Source organism: Zonotrichia leucophrys, chromosome 6 (assembly GCF_028769735.1).
Source record: "Zonotrichia leucophrys gambelii isolate GWCS_2022_RI chromosome 6, RI_Zleu_2.0, whole genome shotgun sequence".
NCBI classification, from domain to species: Eukaryota; Metazoa; Chordata; class Aves; order Passeriformes; family Passerellidae; genus Zonotrichia; species Zonotrichia leucophrys.
The window spans coordinates 29,849,724-29,866,013 of record NC_088176.1 but is presented as its reverse complement, the minus strand read 5'-3'; the positions used below and the strand labels follow the sequence as shown (position 1 = coordinate 29,866,013).

Sequence of the window (16,290 nt, the reverse complement as noted above, 5' to 3'; positions counted from 1 at the left end):
GCAGTTCCTCACTCGGTCCCGCACACCCTGAGGGGCCCGGCCGAGACTTCCGCAGCCGCGCGGACTACGCTTCCCGGCGAGCCCCGCGCGCGGCGGCGGCTCCGCATGCGCAGGAGGACACAAAGGGCACGGCCATTGCGCCCCTGCCCCTCCCGCTTCCACGGCGCGCGCTCCCGCCGCCCGCCCCGCCCCGGCCGCGCTCCCGCCCCGCGCTCCCGCCGCCTGCTTCGCGCTTCCGCCGCGCGTTCCCATGGCGCTGAAGCGGATACAAAAAGTGAGTGGGGCCGAGCCGTGGGAGGGGGCGGAAAGGTCCCCCTGCTCTCGGGTAGTGGCTGGGGCTGTCCCCTTGTTGCCGGGGTTGAGGCGGCGGCCGGAGCGGGCTCAGCCGCGGTGTCGCGGCAGCCGCTGCCGCGCGCTTTCTCTGCCAGGACTCGTCCTTGCCTCGCCGGCAGCCGGGGAAGCAGAGTGGGTGTGGGACGGGCAAGGGGGGCTCTCGCCGGCCGCCTCACGGGTTCGGGACTCTGCCTCCTGGAAGGCCCCGCAGCCCCAGTCGGTGCTTTAGGGCGTTCAGCGGAGCAGCCGCGGTGCTGCGGGCGGTGCGGGAGCGGGGAAAGCCGCGGTGCTGTGGGGAGCCTTCAGCAGGGCGCAGGGACAGCATCGGTCTCTGCCCTTGTGCTCGGCTGCTCCGCGCCGTGCTCGGGGCAGGATTGAGAAGTGTTGTCAGCATAGTTCTTGGTGTGACCTTTGAGCGTATCCCAGTTGTGGTGTTTGGGGCTGATGTGTGTAAATGGCCTGGTCCGAGTTGTGAATTGCCGGTTTCCTTTTGTTTGGCGAGGCTGAGCCGGTCGCTGTACCGAACGGACCGGCTGTCGCACCGGAGGGCAGCGGAGGTTCGGGCTTTGGCCGCGGAACAGAATCCGCCGTGCTTGGCTGCTGTTGCTGTGCCATGTTTAGGGCGGCATCGGAGCTATCCTGGTTACGTGACGGTGCGATTATTTCTCGTGCAGGATTCCCTTTTGCTATCGGAAGCCATTGGTATTGCAGAAATAGGATTCTGTAGTGACCGATTAACCCCACAGTGGGCAGATTTGGGATACCCTACGGTAGATACCAACTTTGGATGGATTTCTACCAGAAAGTGCATACTGCTTACCAGTCTCATACTGCAAGGCTTATACCTTTACACACAGTGCAATTACAGGACAATTTTGTTCCTTCATATCACATGTTTGTCATGAATGTTCCATTCGACCAATATATCAAATTACTACAGTGGTTTACTTTAGCAATAACTTTATCTTGCTTCTACATATTATACAAATGGTTTGCCTCTTGTTGCCACTTTAATTTCGCACATCTTCTTGAACATCTCTTTACCCTAGTTTCAAGAAAAGGATTGTTCTGAATACCATCTCTTTCCAGTTCTTGTCCAGCTTCTTTCTGCTAAGATAAACAGACAAAGGGGAGAGTCGGGTAATCTAGTGTTTTTGAGATGTAGTGACGGTTTGGGGCTTTCCAAATAAGTCCTGCTAGAATAGAATTAGCCTTCATACTTTTATCATGTTCCCTGCATAACTTTCTTTCTGCTTTAGAGACGTTCATACATACTGGAAAGCCACAATTCTCTTTAATGTGGCATTTAAGAACTTCTGATAGATGCGAAATTATGGTTAGACTTTTTATCTAAGTATCTTTCATTCTGTTAGCCTTATTAAATTGTGTTTCTACTCTTTCAAAACAAAGTGATGCTTTCCAACCTGCTAACTGCGAGGTGCTATGAGATTTCCTGGTTTTACAATAACTTCCACCTGAAGCATGAAGAGATATTGGGTAAGGACCTCCAAGAAGAGTTGAGATTAAATTCAGAACTAGTTACCCCTTGCTTCTAGTTTGCTGCAGAAATGACTACTGCTGGTTTTCTTTTTTTTTCCATTAACTACCCTCATCACTCTCTTCTGCCTTTCCAGGAGAAGAAAAAATTCTACTAGAGGGATTTGGCTAGCAGTCTGTCTCTGAAGAAGTAGAAGAGGAAAGGGAATGGCAAGGAAATAAGTTTGTTTCAAATGGAAAGTTAAAATGAAGCGGAGAAGTTTGAAAAGATAAACTGTTTTGATGTAATACATAAAGTTTTCCCCAAAAATCATGGAGATGGAAGTTTAATGGTAGATGAAATGTATTTGTATGTTGGTGTGTTTATCTTGATTAATTTCCTGGTGTTTCAGACTGGCTGTAAAGGTTGATATTTGTGTTGTATCTGGAGGATAGGAAGGGATAAGATCTGAAGCAGAGGAAGTGCTGTGGTTTCAGAGTGCCTAGAGGAATTCTTTGGACAACAAAACACTGTCAGCAAACACAGTGGCATTGCTTGGGAGCTCATCAGTCTAGACATACTGTCTGGAGTTCAACTTCTGTGGGTTTAGGGTGCTTCAGAATTGTGCTTAAACAAAGCTAAGGGATTTTGGTGTCAAGTTTGAGTGTTTGTTCACAGTAATTTTGATAATTTGAGCATTCAGTGTGACAACACCTTTGAAGGAAGCAAAGCTATAATATGTCAACCTGTCAGTATGCATATTTTTTGTCATCCTGGTTGGGACTCTGATTTCTAAGTTATATTGCCCCTGGGATCTGTGTCATTGCATCCTGTTTTTGAGGGGCTCCTCAAAGGAGGACAGCATGAGGAATTCCAAGACTGTACCCCAGTCACAGAAAAACAGACTGTGCTTGGGAGCTTTCTTAAAAATGGCAGCTGAGTAAGCAGTGAAGAAGCTGCTCACTGCACATGGAGGTATCTGATCCTGGTGCTGCAGGTGGAGGAACAGCGAGGACATGCAGCCAGCTGCCAGCAGTGTCCATGACAAACTCACAGTTCCTCAGAGAGTTTGGGAACTGAAGGATTCTTACTCATCACAAGCTGAGGATCCTGTGTGTGTTTGCCTTGTGAGTGCTTTGTTTGCCATTGTAGGAGAGAGGCACTGAGTTTCTACACTGTCAGAAAAGTTCAGTTACTCTGTCTGTGATGTTCCTTGGGGCAGTGAAAGAGCAACACATCTTTGTGGGCAGTGTAACTTCCAGATGTTGCAAATGATCAAAGCGAAATAAATAGTGTAGGTTTTTTAGGTGAGAAGAAATATTGTGCAAAGAAGCCTTTATCCTTGCCACCTCTGGAAAAGTGAGATACCATGCCTTTTGTGAAAGGTGGAAAGTAATTCAGGCTGTCAGGTTCTGTAGGTCTCAGTTCTCCCCATCTGTCTTAGGCAGAACCATTTTCCTGGGGTTCCTGTTCCAAATTCTTTGTTCACATATCTAATTTGCAGAGTTTGCCATCCTGGTAGTTCCATATTGCAGCTGAGATTGTTTTAATCATAAGTCCTGTACCTGTTTTAATCACAAGTCCTGTACCTGGGTGCTCCCCCAGTGTTAGTGGGAGGTTGAAGTGCTTGTTAATGCTCAGCTGTCTTGTACATACTTTTGTTCACCACTTCAACAGATTTTAGAAGACATTTTGAACCCAGGAAGGAGGAGATAGATTTGAACACTGCTTTAAGAATAGCTGCTGTTCTTATCTTATTGATACATAAATGCTTGGTTGGTTTTCTCCTCCAACTCAGTAGGAATAGAAGCATTCAGACATGGAATGGTTTCAATGAACAATGAAATATGCATGGGCTAACAGGACATACTAACTTAAAGTTATGTTGAAAATAACTTTATTACTGTAAATTGACTCAAATAAAAATTATTGATATTTGTGGTTTAGAGTTTGACTTTAAACCTGCAGCCTTTAGATGGTAATTGACATAACAAGGAAACTTTTTTGGCTCTAACATAAAATGTTGCATTTACTTTCAAGTCCTCAGCTGAGATACTACATATTTTAGCAATATTTTTTTAGCATTAGAACAATTTATGGAAATAGAATATTTATTACTGACTAACCATTATAGCAATAAATCTTATTGTAAATATGTGCTTTATATTTACCAAATTTGTGAAGAACCAGAGAATTCTTTAACTAGTCTTAAGTATGATCACTGTGGAGTTTTATGACAAATGGTTCCAAGCAGCAGTGTATGCACAGAATTGGTAGGAAATAAATCTGTGGTCTACAGTGCATTTTGTGCAAGAAATTAACACAACTGACAAATATAAATCTATATTTTAAATAATAGTGTGGAGAAAGGTTGTGGTTTTGTGGTGTATGGAGAATGAAAATAGCTTTTAGTGATGCCGTCTGCAGTTTATTTTGGTCTTCAGATAATCTGCAGTCTTTTTTTCTGAATTTTTTTTAGACTGAAAAAAAAAGACATGTTTAGGACTTCTATGCTGAGAACATTCATTTCCTTATCACCAAAATCTCTTTTACAATGTTGTTCCAATAGCTTTTGGGGAGAAAAGCCTGGATGCTAATCAAGCATGTAAGTGTTAAATTGGCCTTGCAGTCTTCAACTTCATACTTTTATGAAATACATCCTGTATTATTCATTGACCATGGGCATTAGTCTGCACATTCAGAAATGTCTCCAATGTTTATAACTTACCACAGCCTGTTTTTTACAGCTGTTAAACTTGAATTTTTGCTTCATGCTGTCTACAGGGCTATTCAGGAGTGTAGTTGCTAGGGAAGATAATTTGGAGGCTCCAGTAGTATGTTAACCATTAGTATTCTATTCTACCCTGAAATGCTTTTTATGAGAGGATTAGAGGATTTATTCCTGCACTGTCCCCAGCTGAGGTATTTTTCTCTGTGCACATTTATGCTGGCATGTGTTGGAGCTCTTGAGAGGTGCTTTTATGCTGTCACATTGCCCAGTGTTTGAAATAACTCATCCTTCTGATGCATCTCTTGCAGACAGAATCGTGGGTTTGTGTATTCTCATGAAAGATGTTGCACCAGTGTACACTGTATTTTATAGTGGTGACTTTGTCTTTTGAAATGAATCTGCTTTGAGCTATAGATCCTGTTTGTCAGCATATGTGCATCTTGCACTTTCTGTACCAGTGACTAAAAGTATTCATGCAGACCCTTGGAGTGACCAGACCTGCCTCATGCAGCCTCATGCTAATAATCCATAAAGCTTGGACAAAGCTGCTTAACTTAAAATTAACTTTAAACTACAGGGCAATCTCTGGTGTTGACTGTAGTGCCTCACATGCTTGTGCTTCTTGATGAGGCTTCAGCATGTTAAACTTTGAGAATCTTCAGCCTTGTCCCTTAACAAAGCCAAGGTTTGGCCTTCTTCTAAAGAGCATCTGTGCTTTGTATAAAGAATTCTTGTATTCTCATTCTTTCATGAATATTTACAGTCATGAAGAAATGTTTCTACATGTATTTAGAGGATCTTCATTTCTGTTCTGCAGTGTTCAATTCTGGGCCCTGGCAGGTCAGTCTGACTCAGGGACATCTGAGTATCTCCTTGCCCCATTTCTAAAGGTGTAGAAAAGCTTGAACCTAAATCTTAGAGCTCTCCAGATAATTTTGCTTTGAACCTAAAGCTTAAACAGCATAATCAACAATGTAAATCTGAATAGTTCTTCCTTTTTATCACAGCTTGATCTGAATTTCTGTATATAAAGATTCAAACTGTTCATACTGTTGGATCATGTTACCACTTGTATTTTTAAACCACACTAGCTTCACATATGGATGCTAAATGCAGCTTGAATTTGCTCTGCTGATTTTGAGGTTTGATCTGGCTTTATGTTTTGTAAGTGCAGAAGCTCTCAGAATATATTTGTGAACATTGCTCTCATTTGCTGAAATTGTTTGAAGAGAACCTTTTCCTCATTGTTGTTAGGAAATATTAATTACAAGAGTTTATAGTTGTGGGTCTCATCAATGTCCGATGAAAAATATTTGCTGGGTTTTTTCTAATCATGAACAGATGTCAGTGCCTTTTTAGCCTGAACAAATTGAAGTGTATACCCAAGGAGCATTCCCCAGGTCTGTTAATTCTTAAGTACATGTGTAGATGTGAAAGAAAACAAATTTGTGTGGTTTGGGGGTATGTAAAGATCTTGGTGAACACATGTAGCAACAAAAGCACTGTTACAGACCTGTGACTCTGAGTGGTTGCCTGGTGGTTCCTATATGCATATGGAATGTTTGCATATACTTCAGAGACTTTCTGAAAAGTTTAAGCTACGTATTTTTCCAGTTACTGCCTTGAATTTAGTAGTCAATAAAGACTGTTGCAAAATGCACGATTGCTAGTGTGAGTTCTCTGTAGTGCAGCTGTTTGGTTTTGGTTGGGTTGTTTTAGTGTGTGTACAAGACTTAATCTTCTTTTGCTAGGTTAGATCTTGAGTTGCAAGTTGGAGAAGACGGTGCCTGTAAGAGCTCTGCTGCTGGTCATGTTTGGGGACTGCTGGAAATTTGAGATTTGTTGACTCCCCATGTGTACTGGCAGTGCCTTTGCATAAATAGCTGGTTCTCTGAATCACTCCTTAACGAAATTTGAATCCTCTGATTAAAATAGGAACTGCATTTCTAAAGTGCTTTTATTAGTTAAAGTCTAGCCCAGAGTGTCCTTTCTGGGTTAGCATTCAGTGTCACCAACAGAATAAAGTTAAAGTGCAGTAATGTCAGTTGCTATTTCAGCATAGGAAAAAGTGTCTGTCTTGCTTGAAATCACCAGATAGTGAGGAGTGACTTGAGAGCAGTAGTAAGAAATGGTGCAGTGCTTTTCCTTGATTTCAAGGCCAAGAGTGGAGCTGTAAGTCTGGCTGAATTTAGGTGTCAGCTCCATGGTAAATTGACTTGAAATATTTATTGGATGTCATAAATGGAAAAATATATCACAACAGTTGAGAAGTGCAGATTTTTAACCCTTCAAATTATATGATCATGTGATTATATGATCACACTAAGTACACCGATTCTACACTGGAATTAAACTTAGCTCTTATTTAAACCTTGATTTTGTAAGTAGTTGCCTTGACTGATTTATTTTGAGTAGAAACATTTCTGGTGTTACTCCTTAAGGTAAACTCACAGACCTGCTTATGTCTATTGACTTAAATGGGCATGTTTTGAGTAAGGAATTGAGTTACTTACAAACACACACCCTTGAACTTATTTCAAAGGAGGTACTTGCATGTAGTCATTAAAGTTCCTACAGCACAGTTTCTATCAGCCTAGAACTGGAAAAAGCTTTCCTTAGTACAGTGATAGTTCAGGCATCAAAAGGGAATACATTGAATTAAATGAGGAAGATGAACTAACATTACTGCCTGTCTTGTTTGAAATAGTGATGATAAATCAGATGAAAAACAGCACTGGCTTTGTGAAATCACATAATTTTAAATTATTTGGGACTGTGTGGACTCCAGCAAGAGAAATAAATCAGTTGACCACCAAAAGCTCCTCTGAGTGCTTAAGTTTCAACTCGGGAGGTTTTTAGTAGTCATTCAAAAAAAAAAAAAAAGCAAGCATGCAGGGAATTGAATCAAGGTAAATAAGGTGTAGGGCTAATATTTTTTTCTTTAGTTTCTGCTTTAGTTAGGACCTTTTATATTATGTTCATACATCATCTCCAGGCAAGCTGCAAACATTTTATGAGCCAGTTTAGCTCAGCTGATGTCCGCAGACTAGAACAATACAGAAACTTTTATAAAATCAAAAGGTAAGGGAATGATCAGACTAGCACCTAACTAAATTAAACTGTGAGTTTACAGACTAATCAAGAAACCTTTCTTCTTTATTTTGTCTCCTTCAAGTATATTGAACTTCCTGTGAACTTGGTTGCAACTCCTAAATTCTTTCAGATATTAATTTCTAGCACAGTGTTAGCTGCAGGCTGTCTGGCAAAAAAGCTTTTTCAGTTTCAATGGACATTTCAAGTGTTGACTGTTTTATCAAAACACCACAAAAAATGCCCATGGATTTAATAAAATTGGTTTGTGTTCCCACTTTTGAAGGGATGCTGCCAAGTGGTATGGATTTTCATGTCTTTGCAATATTTCTGTGTTTCTTGCAGGAGCTAAGTGATCTGCAGCGAGATCCCCCAGCCCACTGTTCTGCTGGCCCTGTTGGAGATGACTGTAAGCTCTTCCTAGAACATCCAGTACATTTCAGTTCTGGAAAGGCTCAGAAAATCTCTAATTGTTGTATCTTTTTTTGCCTTTCAGTGTTTCACTGGCAAGCAACTATTATGGGACCTGTAAGTATAAGAATCATGGCCCTTAAAATGTAAGACCTTGCTTCTCTTTTTGCTACAGAAGGATTCATTTGGGTTTCTGTGAACACAGCAGCCACTTTCAGCTGGGCTGTGAATAGTTAAAACTTTAGGGTGACATTGTTGTTCTTATTAGTCTGGTACCAGTTGCTTTCTGTAATTCCTCAAAAATCCCTGCTCATCATGGAGTTAGAGGTGCTTAATTAGTCAGCTGTGGTGTTGGAGTTGGTGATATGGGCTACAAAACAAAGAGCTTGCTTTTCATAGATGATCAACCTGGAAGATTCATCCATCTGAAAGGAGGAAGAGTGGGTGAATTCTAATACTAAATTTGGTAACTGCAAACAAGAGTGGAGTTGCAGAGGGCTTTTAGATGGAGCTTATTTTATTTGATAGTGTACAACCTGGAGGTAAACCTGTGCACATGTTGTCTAACAAAATGCATGTGCACAGATTTGTGCAGGTCACAAAGATGTTGTGTGTTTTAAAACTCCCTGATATCATCACGATGAACTGAATTCTATTGGAAAATCCCACTCTTTGCATCAGCAAAGAGAAACCACTTGTTAGGGTAAGTGTGTTTGTAGCTGAAGAATGGAGGAAGATCAGGGCAGCTGTGGTCCTGCACAGGGACAGGGTTTGGAGGACCTGCTGTGGTTTCTGTGCTCCCTTCAGTGCAGCAAAGCCATTGACTCCCTCTCTTTCCTCCCCACAAGGGCAGTGCTCAGTAACTGCTGTGCTGCTGCAGTTGTAGCCACACTGGGGAGGGTTCAGTTCCCTCTGTGCCTCCCCAGTTCATGGCCAATAGTGGGCTATGTACTGGGGAAAAATGGATTTTCTTTAGGAGAAGGGAAGCTGCAAACCAGCTGAAATATATTAATGTGTTTTATCTGTTTTGTTTTTTCCTCAGCCTGATAGTGCATATCAAGGGGGAGTATTTTTTCTCACAGTACACTTTCCAACAGACTATCCTTTCAAACCACCAAAGGTAAGTCCTTTCTTTTAAGGACTTAAGTCCTTTTTGGTCAAAGGCTTAATTTTGGAAGTTAAACCAGAAAGGTGAGCCATAGTATACATGTTCTTCATGGATGCAGATAAGACTGTAAAAAAATTGTGTTGGCAGATCTGATACAACTAGAAAGGAAGGGATGATGTTAAGGATTCCAAATGTAATAACCCTAATCTGATATTATTTGGTTTTTATTTATTTTTTATTACAGATTGCTTTTACAACAAAAATATATCACCCAAACATAAACAGTAATGGGAGTATTTGTCTTGATATCTTGAGATCACAATGGTCACCAGCTCTGACTGTTTCTAAAGGTAAACTCACTGATTTGATAATGCATGTGTGAAGCTGCATACACTGCCATGGCATTTTTTTGTGTATTATTGCACTGTCTTAAAGGTAAACAGTGGGAACAAACTTATCCTGCATGTTTCAGAAGAGGCAAATTCCATTGGAGTTCTGGTTATGATCCAAGATCTTGTGCAGTTTATTGGGAGTTCATTGCAAAAAAAATGCATGCACAAAGAAATATTCTAAACCAAGTTGGGTAAGATAATAATGTACATTTAGCCTGAAATGTGACAGCTGACTGTGCATGCTGAACAGAGGAGAAACTGATGAGCAGGGCTTGAAAATCACAACTTGGGAGTAAATGTGAAACCCTGATACTGAGGTTGTGTGAGCTTACACGATTGCCTGTTGATGACTCTTCAGGCTGCCTGAGCATCCTTGTGTGGACTAAGGTCTTAATTACATTTTCTTTAAAAATGAGATCATTTGTTCTGGTTTGCATTCCTTTGTAAGATGAATATTTCAAAATGCAGCTCCTTTCACAGTCATCAGTAAAAGTTTTATTAAAATATTCTCTCTTGTAGTTAAGCTTTCTCAAAACTTGCACCCTGTAGATTTCTGGAACACTGAGTTAACGGTTTAGCAGTTCTTTTGCTGCAGGCATTTTGTGTCACTTAAAAAGCTGCTTAAAATGTGGGTGCTGTTATTTCTTCTCACCCATCTTCACATTGCTAAGGCACACTGAGTCACATTACAGAAATCCCTCATGTGACTGAAAAGGTCAAGAAGCCAGATCACATCTCTGTGCTTGGGAGCTCTCTGAGCTGGGTGCCAGTGTCACTGCACTGGGTGTACAGGCACAGAACAAACTGTGGGGCTTTGTCCAATGGAAATTGCCCTGTGCAGGTCCAGTTGCTGTACCTTGGAAAAACAGCTTCTCTTGTTTACAGGCCTGTGCAGTAACCTCACAAGCCATATATAATCTAAGTCTAATATTCTGTTTCCTCAGCTGATTGCTGAAGACATTAATTACTCTTATGTGTAATAGGTATCATTTTTTTCCACATAAATTAGTTGTTTTATAGCTATGCAAAAATTATCTTGCTTCTAGTTATTAAGCAAATGAAAACTGGCACTTAGGTTTAACAGCTGGCATCTACAACTGAAAACCTGTAAAATTTTTAGATCTTCAGCATTTTCCTATCTCTTTTCTTGCTGAGCACTTCTTTGGTAATAAAGTGGAGCAGGTCTCATGTTCAGATATTATTTATTTCATAAACTGGAAATTAGCTCAGTGACTCATGGAAGTTTCTCCTTTCTAGTCTTTGTTTGACTGAATCAAAAGTTTACAGCATATTATAGCACCTCTGACCATCTGTGTCTAACCTGATTTCCTGATATTACTGGCACTTAAAATAAGTCAGTATTGAAGTGGCTGAACTTTCCACTCCTGAAAATAGGTGTGGGCTCTTGGGTAACAAGATGAAGCAGGGAGCAAAAAAGGTATTCTACAGTTGATTCTTATGGCAGCATGAAGTTCCCTTTCACAACGTATTTAGAATTATTTAACTGTGCACTCTTGTATGCATATTAGTTCTGACTATAAAAACAAAAATTGCCTGAAAAGTATGGCCTGAAAACGTCAGGCAAAAGAATCAAACCTCCTTGGTTCAATACCAGGAAATTATATGAAATTAGAAGTGAATGCCTGTATTTAATGCTGATCAAGTATTTCCCAAAATGGAAGTCACACTTAGGTAAAATGTTCTTATGACTGAGAGAATAACTGTCAGCACAGAAGTGGGAAAGGATATGCACAAACAGAGTACTGCATGGCAATGTAAGATTAATAATTAGTTAGCTTAACTGCAGGTGGAAAGCTTAGTGTTGAGCAGTATCTACATGGAACTGTAGTCTGTAGCTGGGTAATGTTCCTAAGCTAGGATGTGGGAGAGAGATCATTACAAAAGGTGCAGGTTCATGGCTGCAAATTCCCTGGGCTTGTACCAGGTGTTTACTTAAGCCCTAGAAAAATAATGCTGTATAAACATTTCTGGGCAGAGCTGTTAAATGACAGCTTGATACTATGCATTCTTTTCCTATACCCTCCTACCACCTCCTTCAGTATACTGGAATATGTTAAAGAATTGTAGAAATAAAGCAAACTAACTTTTTTAATCTAGTGTCTCTTTTATTTAGTTTTATTGTCCATATGCTCCTTACTTTGTGATCCTAATCCAGATGATCCTTTAGTACCAGATATTGCACAGATCTACAAGTCAGACAAGGAAAAGTGAGTATAACATACATAACTGTGTGTGTGGTACCTGCAGATGGCTGGCTGCTGTGCACCTTCAGTATTAACTTTAGCAATACTCTTTTCCTAGATTTCTACAGGATTAGCTCTTTAAATATTGGGAATAGCCATGGCAAGTAGAAAACTGTAGGCATACACAGCTGTTGGCAACTAATTTTTTTTTTACTTAATTACATAAAACCTTCATGATTCTGTGTAACAGATTTATTGCATGAAAAATTACTTTCCCAAATATGAGTTGTCATTACTGCAATCCTCTGGTTGTAAAACCTGTACAGAAGAATTTTTGAGCTTCTGTTTAACTGACTGAGTTATTTGGTACCTATTTTCCAGTGCTGAGCCATTGCAGACTTCCTGCAGTGCATGCAGAGTCACAGATTCAGGCAGATCTGAGAATTGCTTTTACCTTGAGCAGCTGACAGCAAAGGAGTGATGCAGAAGTTGCATGGACATCTGTGCTCTAGCATTTCTCTGCCCAGACTAAGAATGGTTAAAATGGCCTTTTTCTCTCAGTTCAATGTCTGGATAGACAAATCATGTAACTTCTGAAGGGCCTGACTGCTGTAGCTCATTCTGCAGGGTAGATAGTGTTCAGGTTGAGGAGGTTGTGCATCAGCTTCTCCCCATTTCTGGCTCAACTTTTTTTCCACCTGCTTATTGGTGATTTCTGTTGTGCCTCCTGTTTGTGAAGGAACTGAAAATAAGGGATGGTTTTCTGTCTACAAATCTCAAAATTTAATCATTGCTAGGCAAAGTGAGAAAATATGTGGTCTTGACTGTAGCTTTATCTTCTTAAAATGATCACCTATTAAAGTTTTTTTGTTTTACCGTGGATTTAGAAAATGAAAGATGTGAGTATTTTATTTAAGTTAATTATTTATTTTAAATAAATTTATTTTAAATAATTAAGTTATTTATTTATTAAGTTAGTTATTTATTTTCTGAGAATTTTATTATAAGTTAAAATCCAAAGACTCATATGGTAGCATATTCTTTAGAAGAAAACCAATTATTAAATGGGTTGCTATACTGATCTTAAGAGTTAAAAACTTGTCAGTATTTTTCTCTGGTTGACTCAAGAAAGTGAATCCAGTCTGAAGAGTAGAATGTAGCAAATGTAAAGACCAGAGTGGAAGCTATCAACTCTCTAAGGACATTTACCCTTGGGATTATGGAATTATAAAATAATCAGCTTGGGAAAAGACCCAAGACTTTAAACCTAGCAAAAAATGCTTTTCAGAAAACTTTCTTTTCAAGTTCTGAAATGCAGCTGGCAGTGCAGAACGGAGAATAAAATCCCAGTTAATTATACTGAATTTTGTGGAACTAAAATGTGTAAACTTTGTCAGACTCTTAATAGCATATGCCTTTAGGAGTAATTGACATCCAGTTGCTGTGAAGGTGCAAATAAGGGAACCAGTTATGAAATACAAATGAAGGATGCACAATTTAATGCAAACCTGTGAAGTTGGGTTTGAGTCTGACAGCTGTGGTGCATAACTTTAGAAAGTGAATGTGCAGTGGGTGTGTGCTTTGTGGCTTTTAGACTGTTTTGGTGTTCCTTGACTGCTCAGAGGTGCAAAGCTCAGTACCAGCTGTATTAAGTTTACATGGCCATTGTCAGTGTATCACTAACAGCTCTTCACTGTGATGCCTTCTTTCTGCACGTACAGATACAACAGACATGCAAGAGAATGGACTCAGAAATATGCAATGTAAACTTTTGAAGACATTTTCATATACCACAGAGTACTGTAAATTCTAGGTTTTTTTCAAAATTAGAAGGAAATGGAGCACAGTTTATGGTTTCAATGTGACACTCCTTGAATTTTTTTTCACCCAAGTAAGTGTGTTTCTGGAGCAAGAGAGAACAAACTTCCAAAAATAACCTTATGACTTTGGTAAGAATATTTATCCTCTTTGTATGCTTTGCAGAAGACATTTATTATAGTTTTTAAGAGTTGGACACCTGCATCTTCAGACTACAAGATCTATAATTCAGTTGTAAATCAATGAAATTATTTTTGCTGGAAAAAGTAGCTGTTTTCATGTGATGAATACTGTATGTGTGTCATTGAAGTATGTTGTCTGTTTCATAAGTGTGTTCAAGTTTCTTTTTGTTAGCTCTCTTATATAATTTGTATTTTTTTACTGTATAGACTATTTTATTTACAATGTAAGTCATTTCAGTTTAGACTTGCTTGTGCACAGTATTGACAAGATACAACTGCTAATAGTGAAAATAATTGGAGTATCTCACCCATTAAATATTCTGAAGACTGACTGCAGACTTCTTAAAACCTGCAATGATCTTTGCACTGTAAATCTTTGTATGCTGATTATGGAGAAACACTTGGTTTTGATTCTGTTGCATACTTGACTTAATTTTATTGCAATGTGAACTAATTGCACTGGTATGTAGAAAGATATGTAACTATTTTGTTGCTATTCACAACTGATTTGTGACGTGTGGGCAACATAATACTATCACAGACCTTTTACAAATCCAGATGTAGCCTTTTCCATATAAATAAAATACATTTTCTACTTTCCTTGGCTATGTGTTTTTTAAATCTTAACTCATGCATATCCTTAAAGTACTTGTTGCACCATTCTAACAGAACTGCCAGTAGTGTTTGTGTGTCTTGTAGGCAGAATGTCCAATAAAGCCTTGCATCATGTACCAATTAGAACTGGGCTCTGAGTTAATTTTGATGCTGGTTCTAGCCTAGTGGATTTAGCCCATGGTTGGAAAGAGGATTTCAAATAGGTTCATGCCATGCCACACCAATATTCACCTATGGAGGAGATAATCACAAGGGTCTGTTAAGGGTGGTGTATTTGCAATATCAGAATGTTACAGTAAACTCACACTTGTCTCCTCACTCTTGAAAGTAACTTTTCCATTAACTTGCACTTCAGTTGCTTCAGACTATGCATGTGGAAAACCAATAGTGCTGAGAGGGGTAATCTGTTCTTAAAACATAGATCAAAAGCAGAAAAACAATTGATTTCCTACCTTTCATTCTTCTTGGTTACTTGAAAATAAAAAAAGATGACAAAATGTTTTTCTCTGTATCTTGCACATGAAAGAAAAATTACTTTCAGTTGGGAAATTTGTCATCATAAAACACATTTTTAGCACAACAGATATATTTGATTTGGGGTTTTTTTATTGTTTTTTTTTGGAATATGCATCAAACTGGAATGTGGGGTATGGGTGGTAAGCGTGCACAGTAGGAGCTTTTATTCCTACCAGTGGGATATTAACTTTGTGTTTCCTGATTTACTCACCTTAGGTTGGTCACATATGGGAAAATGTCATTTTTGGCCAGTTTTATCTGTGATGTAATGGTGGCATATGAAACAGCAGCTTGATTGAGATTGGTTCAAATAATCTTAAAATATCCCTGTTCACTGCATTTTGCAAGCTGAATGAATGGATTTGGTTTTGTTACTGAGTGCTTCATTATATTTGAACTAGGGCAATGTAGCTAGGAAGGCAAAGATATCATTTATACTTCCTGTTTAAATGATTGTAGAAAACTGACTATCAGATTGTGTTCAGTTTTTATTTTTTCTAGGTAAAATAGCAATCTTTTTGTACTAGAAGTTATTTAAATTTTTGGGCTATCTGTATAGAACTGTGTGAAATCAGAAGTTTGACTTGGTTTATCAGTTTGTGTTAGGGATGGTTTGAAAACATTTATACTTTACCTGGTAATGTTTCTGCTTTGTGCCGTGCATCAGTGACTTTCCACCACAGTGAGAAGCCAGCAGGACTGAAAACCAACCAACACCCATGTGTAGGACATATTAACCATATGTAAATATTAAAAAAGGGATTTGTGTTATCATCATGCTGGTTTAGAGGTGTGAAGCTAAGTCTTAGATTCTTATGCTGCTCCTAGCACTTCAGCCTTTCTGCTTCTGAAATTATCAGAATGAAATGATAAATACATTCTTTAAAACTTTAGTGATGCTATGAAGTGGCTGGGTTCAATCTGTGGAGGGAAACACTTCCACTCCTCGGTTAATGCTTTTGATACAAATTCTATTTCCAAGGCTGGGAAGTTTACTTTATTCTGCGCTGTTTACCACGATGGGAAAAGGAAGGGGAAAAAAGAAACAAACTTGTCGGAGCAGAGGCTGCTGCTGTTTGAGACACAGCAGCTCGCCATAGCGAAGGAACCAGTGGGGTTTGTTTTGGCCACAGCTCATGAACAGACCGAGTTACTTGGTTCCCAGTTTGTTTCTGATCTCCATTACCGTTCTGCTGTACCTGCTCCTGAGGGCGCCCACAGCGAACGCGCCCGCGGTGCGGAACCTTCGGGGCCGCGGGGTCACCTTGTGGCGAGGCTCACCTCGTGGAGCGGTGACCTTGTGCCGGTGTCACCTTGTGCCGGTGTCACCTCGTGGAGCGGTGACCTTGTGCCGGTGTCACCTTGTGCCGGTGTCACCCCGCGCCGCTGTCACCGCGTGAGGGCCGCCCCTGA

The 16,290-nt window shown here is 39.9% G+C and overlaps 1 protein-coding gene across 1 annotated transcript; it reads left to right on the top strand.

The window, feature by feature from the left end:
* Window positions 1-117: 117 nt before the first annotated feature.
* Window positions 118-14,346, top strand: UBE2D1 (ubiquitin conjugating enzyme E2 D1). The gene is made up of 7 exons (XM_064716951.1): window positions 118-274; window positions 7,977-8,040; window positions 8,128-8,159; window positions 9,085-9,162; window positions 9,395-9,500; window positions 11,677-11,770; window positions 13,468-14,346. The coding sequence occupies exons 1-7, from the start codon at window positions 251-253 to the stop codon at window positions 13,511-13,513; spliced, it is 444 nt and encodes a 147-aa protein (XP_064573021.1). The 5' UTR covers window positions 118-250; the 3' UTR covers window positions 13,514-14,346.
* The last annotated feature ends 1,944 nt before the right edge of the window (window positions 14,347-16,290 follow it).

What these genes read in the sequence shown, in the direction of transcription:
- UBE2D1 (XM_064716951.1), top strand. Translation starts at nt 251, where the DNA reads ATGGCGCTGAAGCGGATACAAAAA. An exon ending in ATCCTTTCAAACCACCAAAG is followed by an intron (nt 9,163 to 9,394) that starts GTAAGTCCTTTC and finishes TTTTTATTACAG; the next exon opens with ATTGCTTTTACAACAAAAAT. An exon ending in AGCTCTGACTGTTTCTAAAG is followed by an intron (nt 9,501 to 11,676) that starts GTAAACTCACTG and finishes TCTTTTATTTAG; the next exon opens with TTTTATTGTCCATATGCTCC.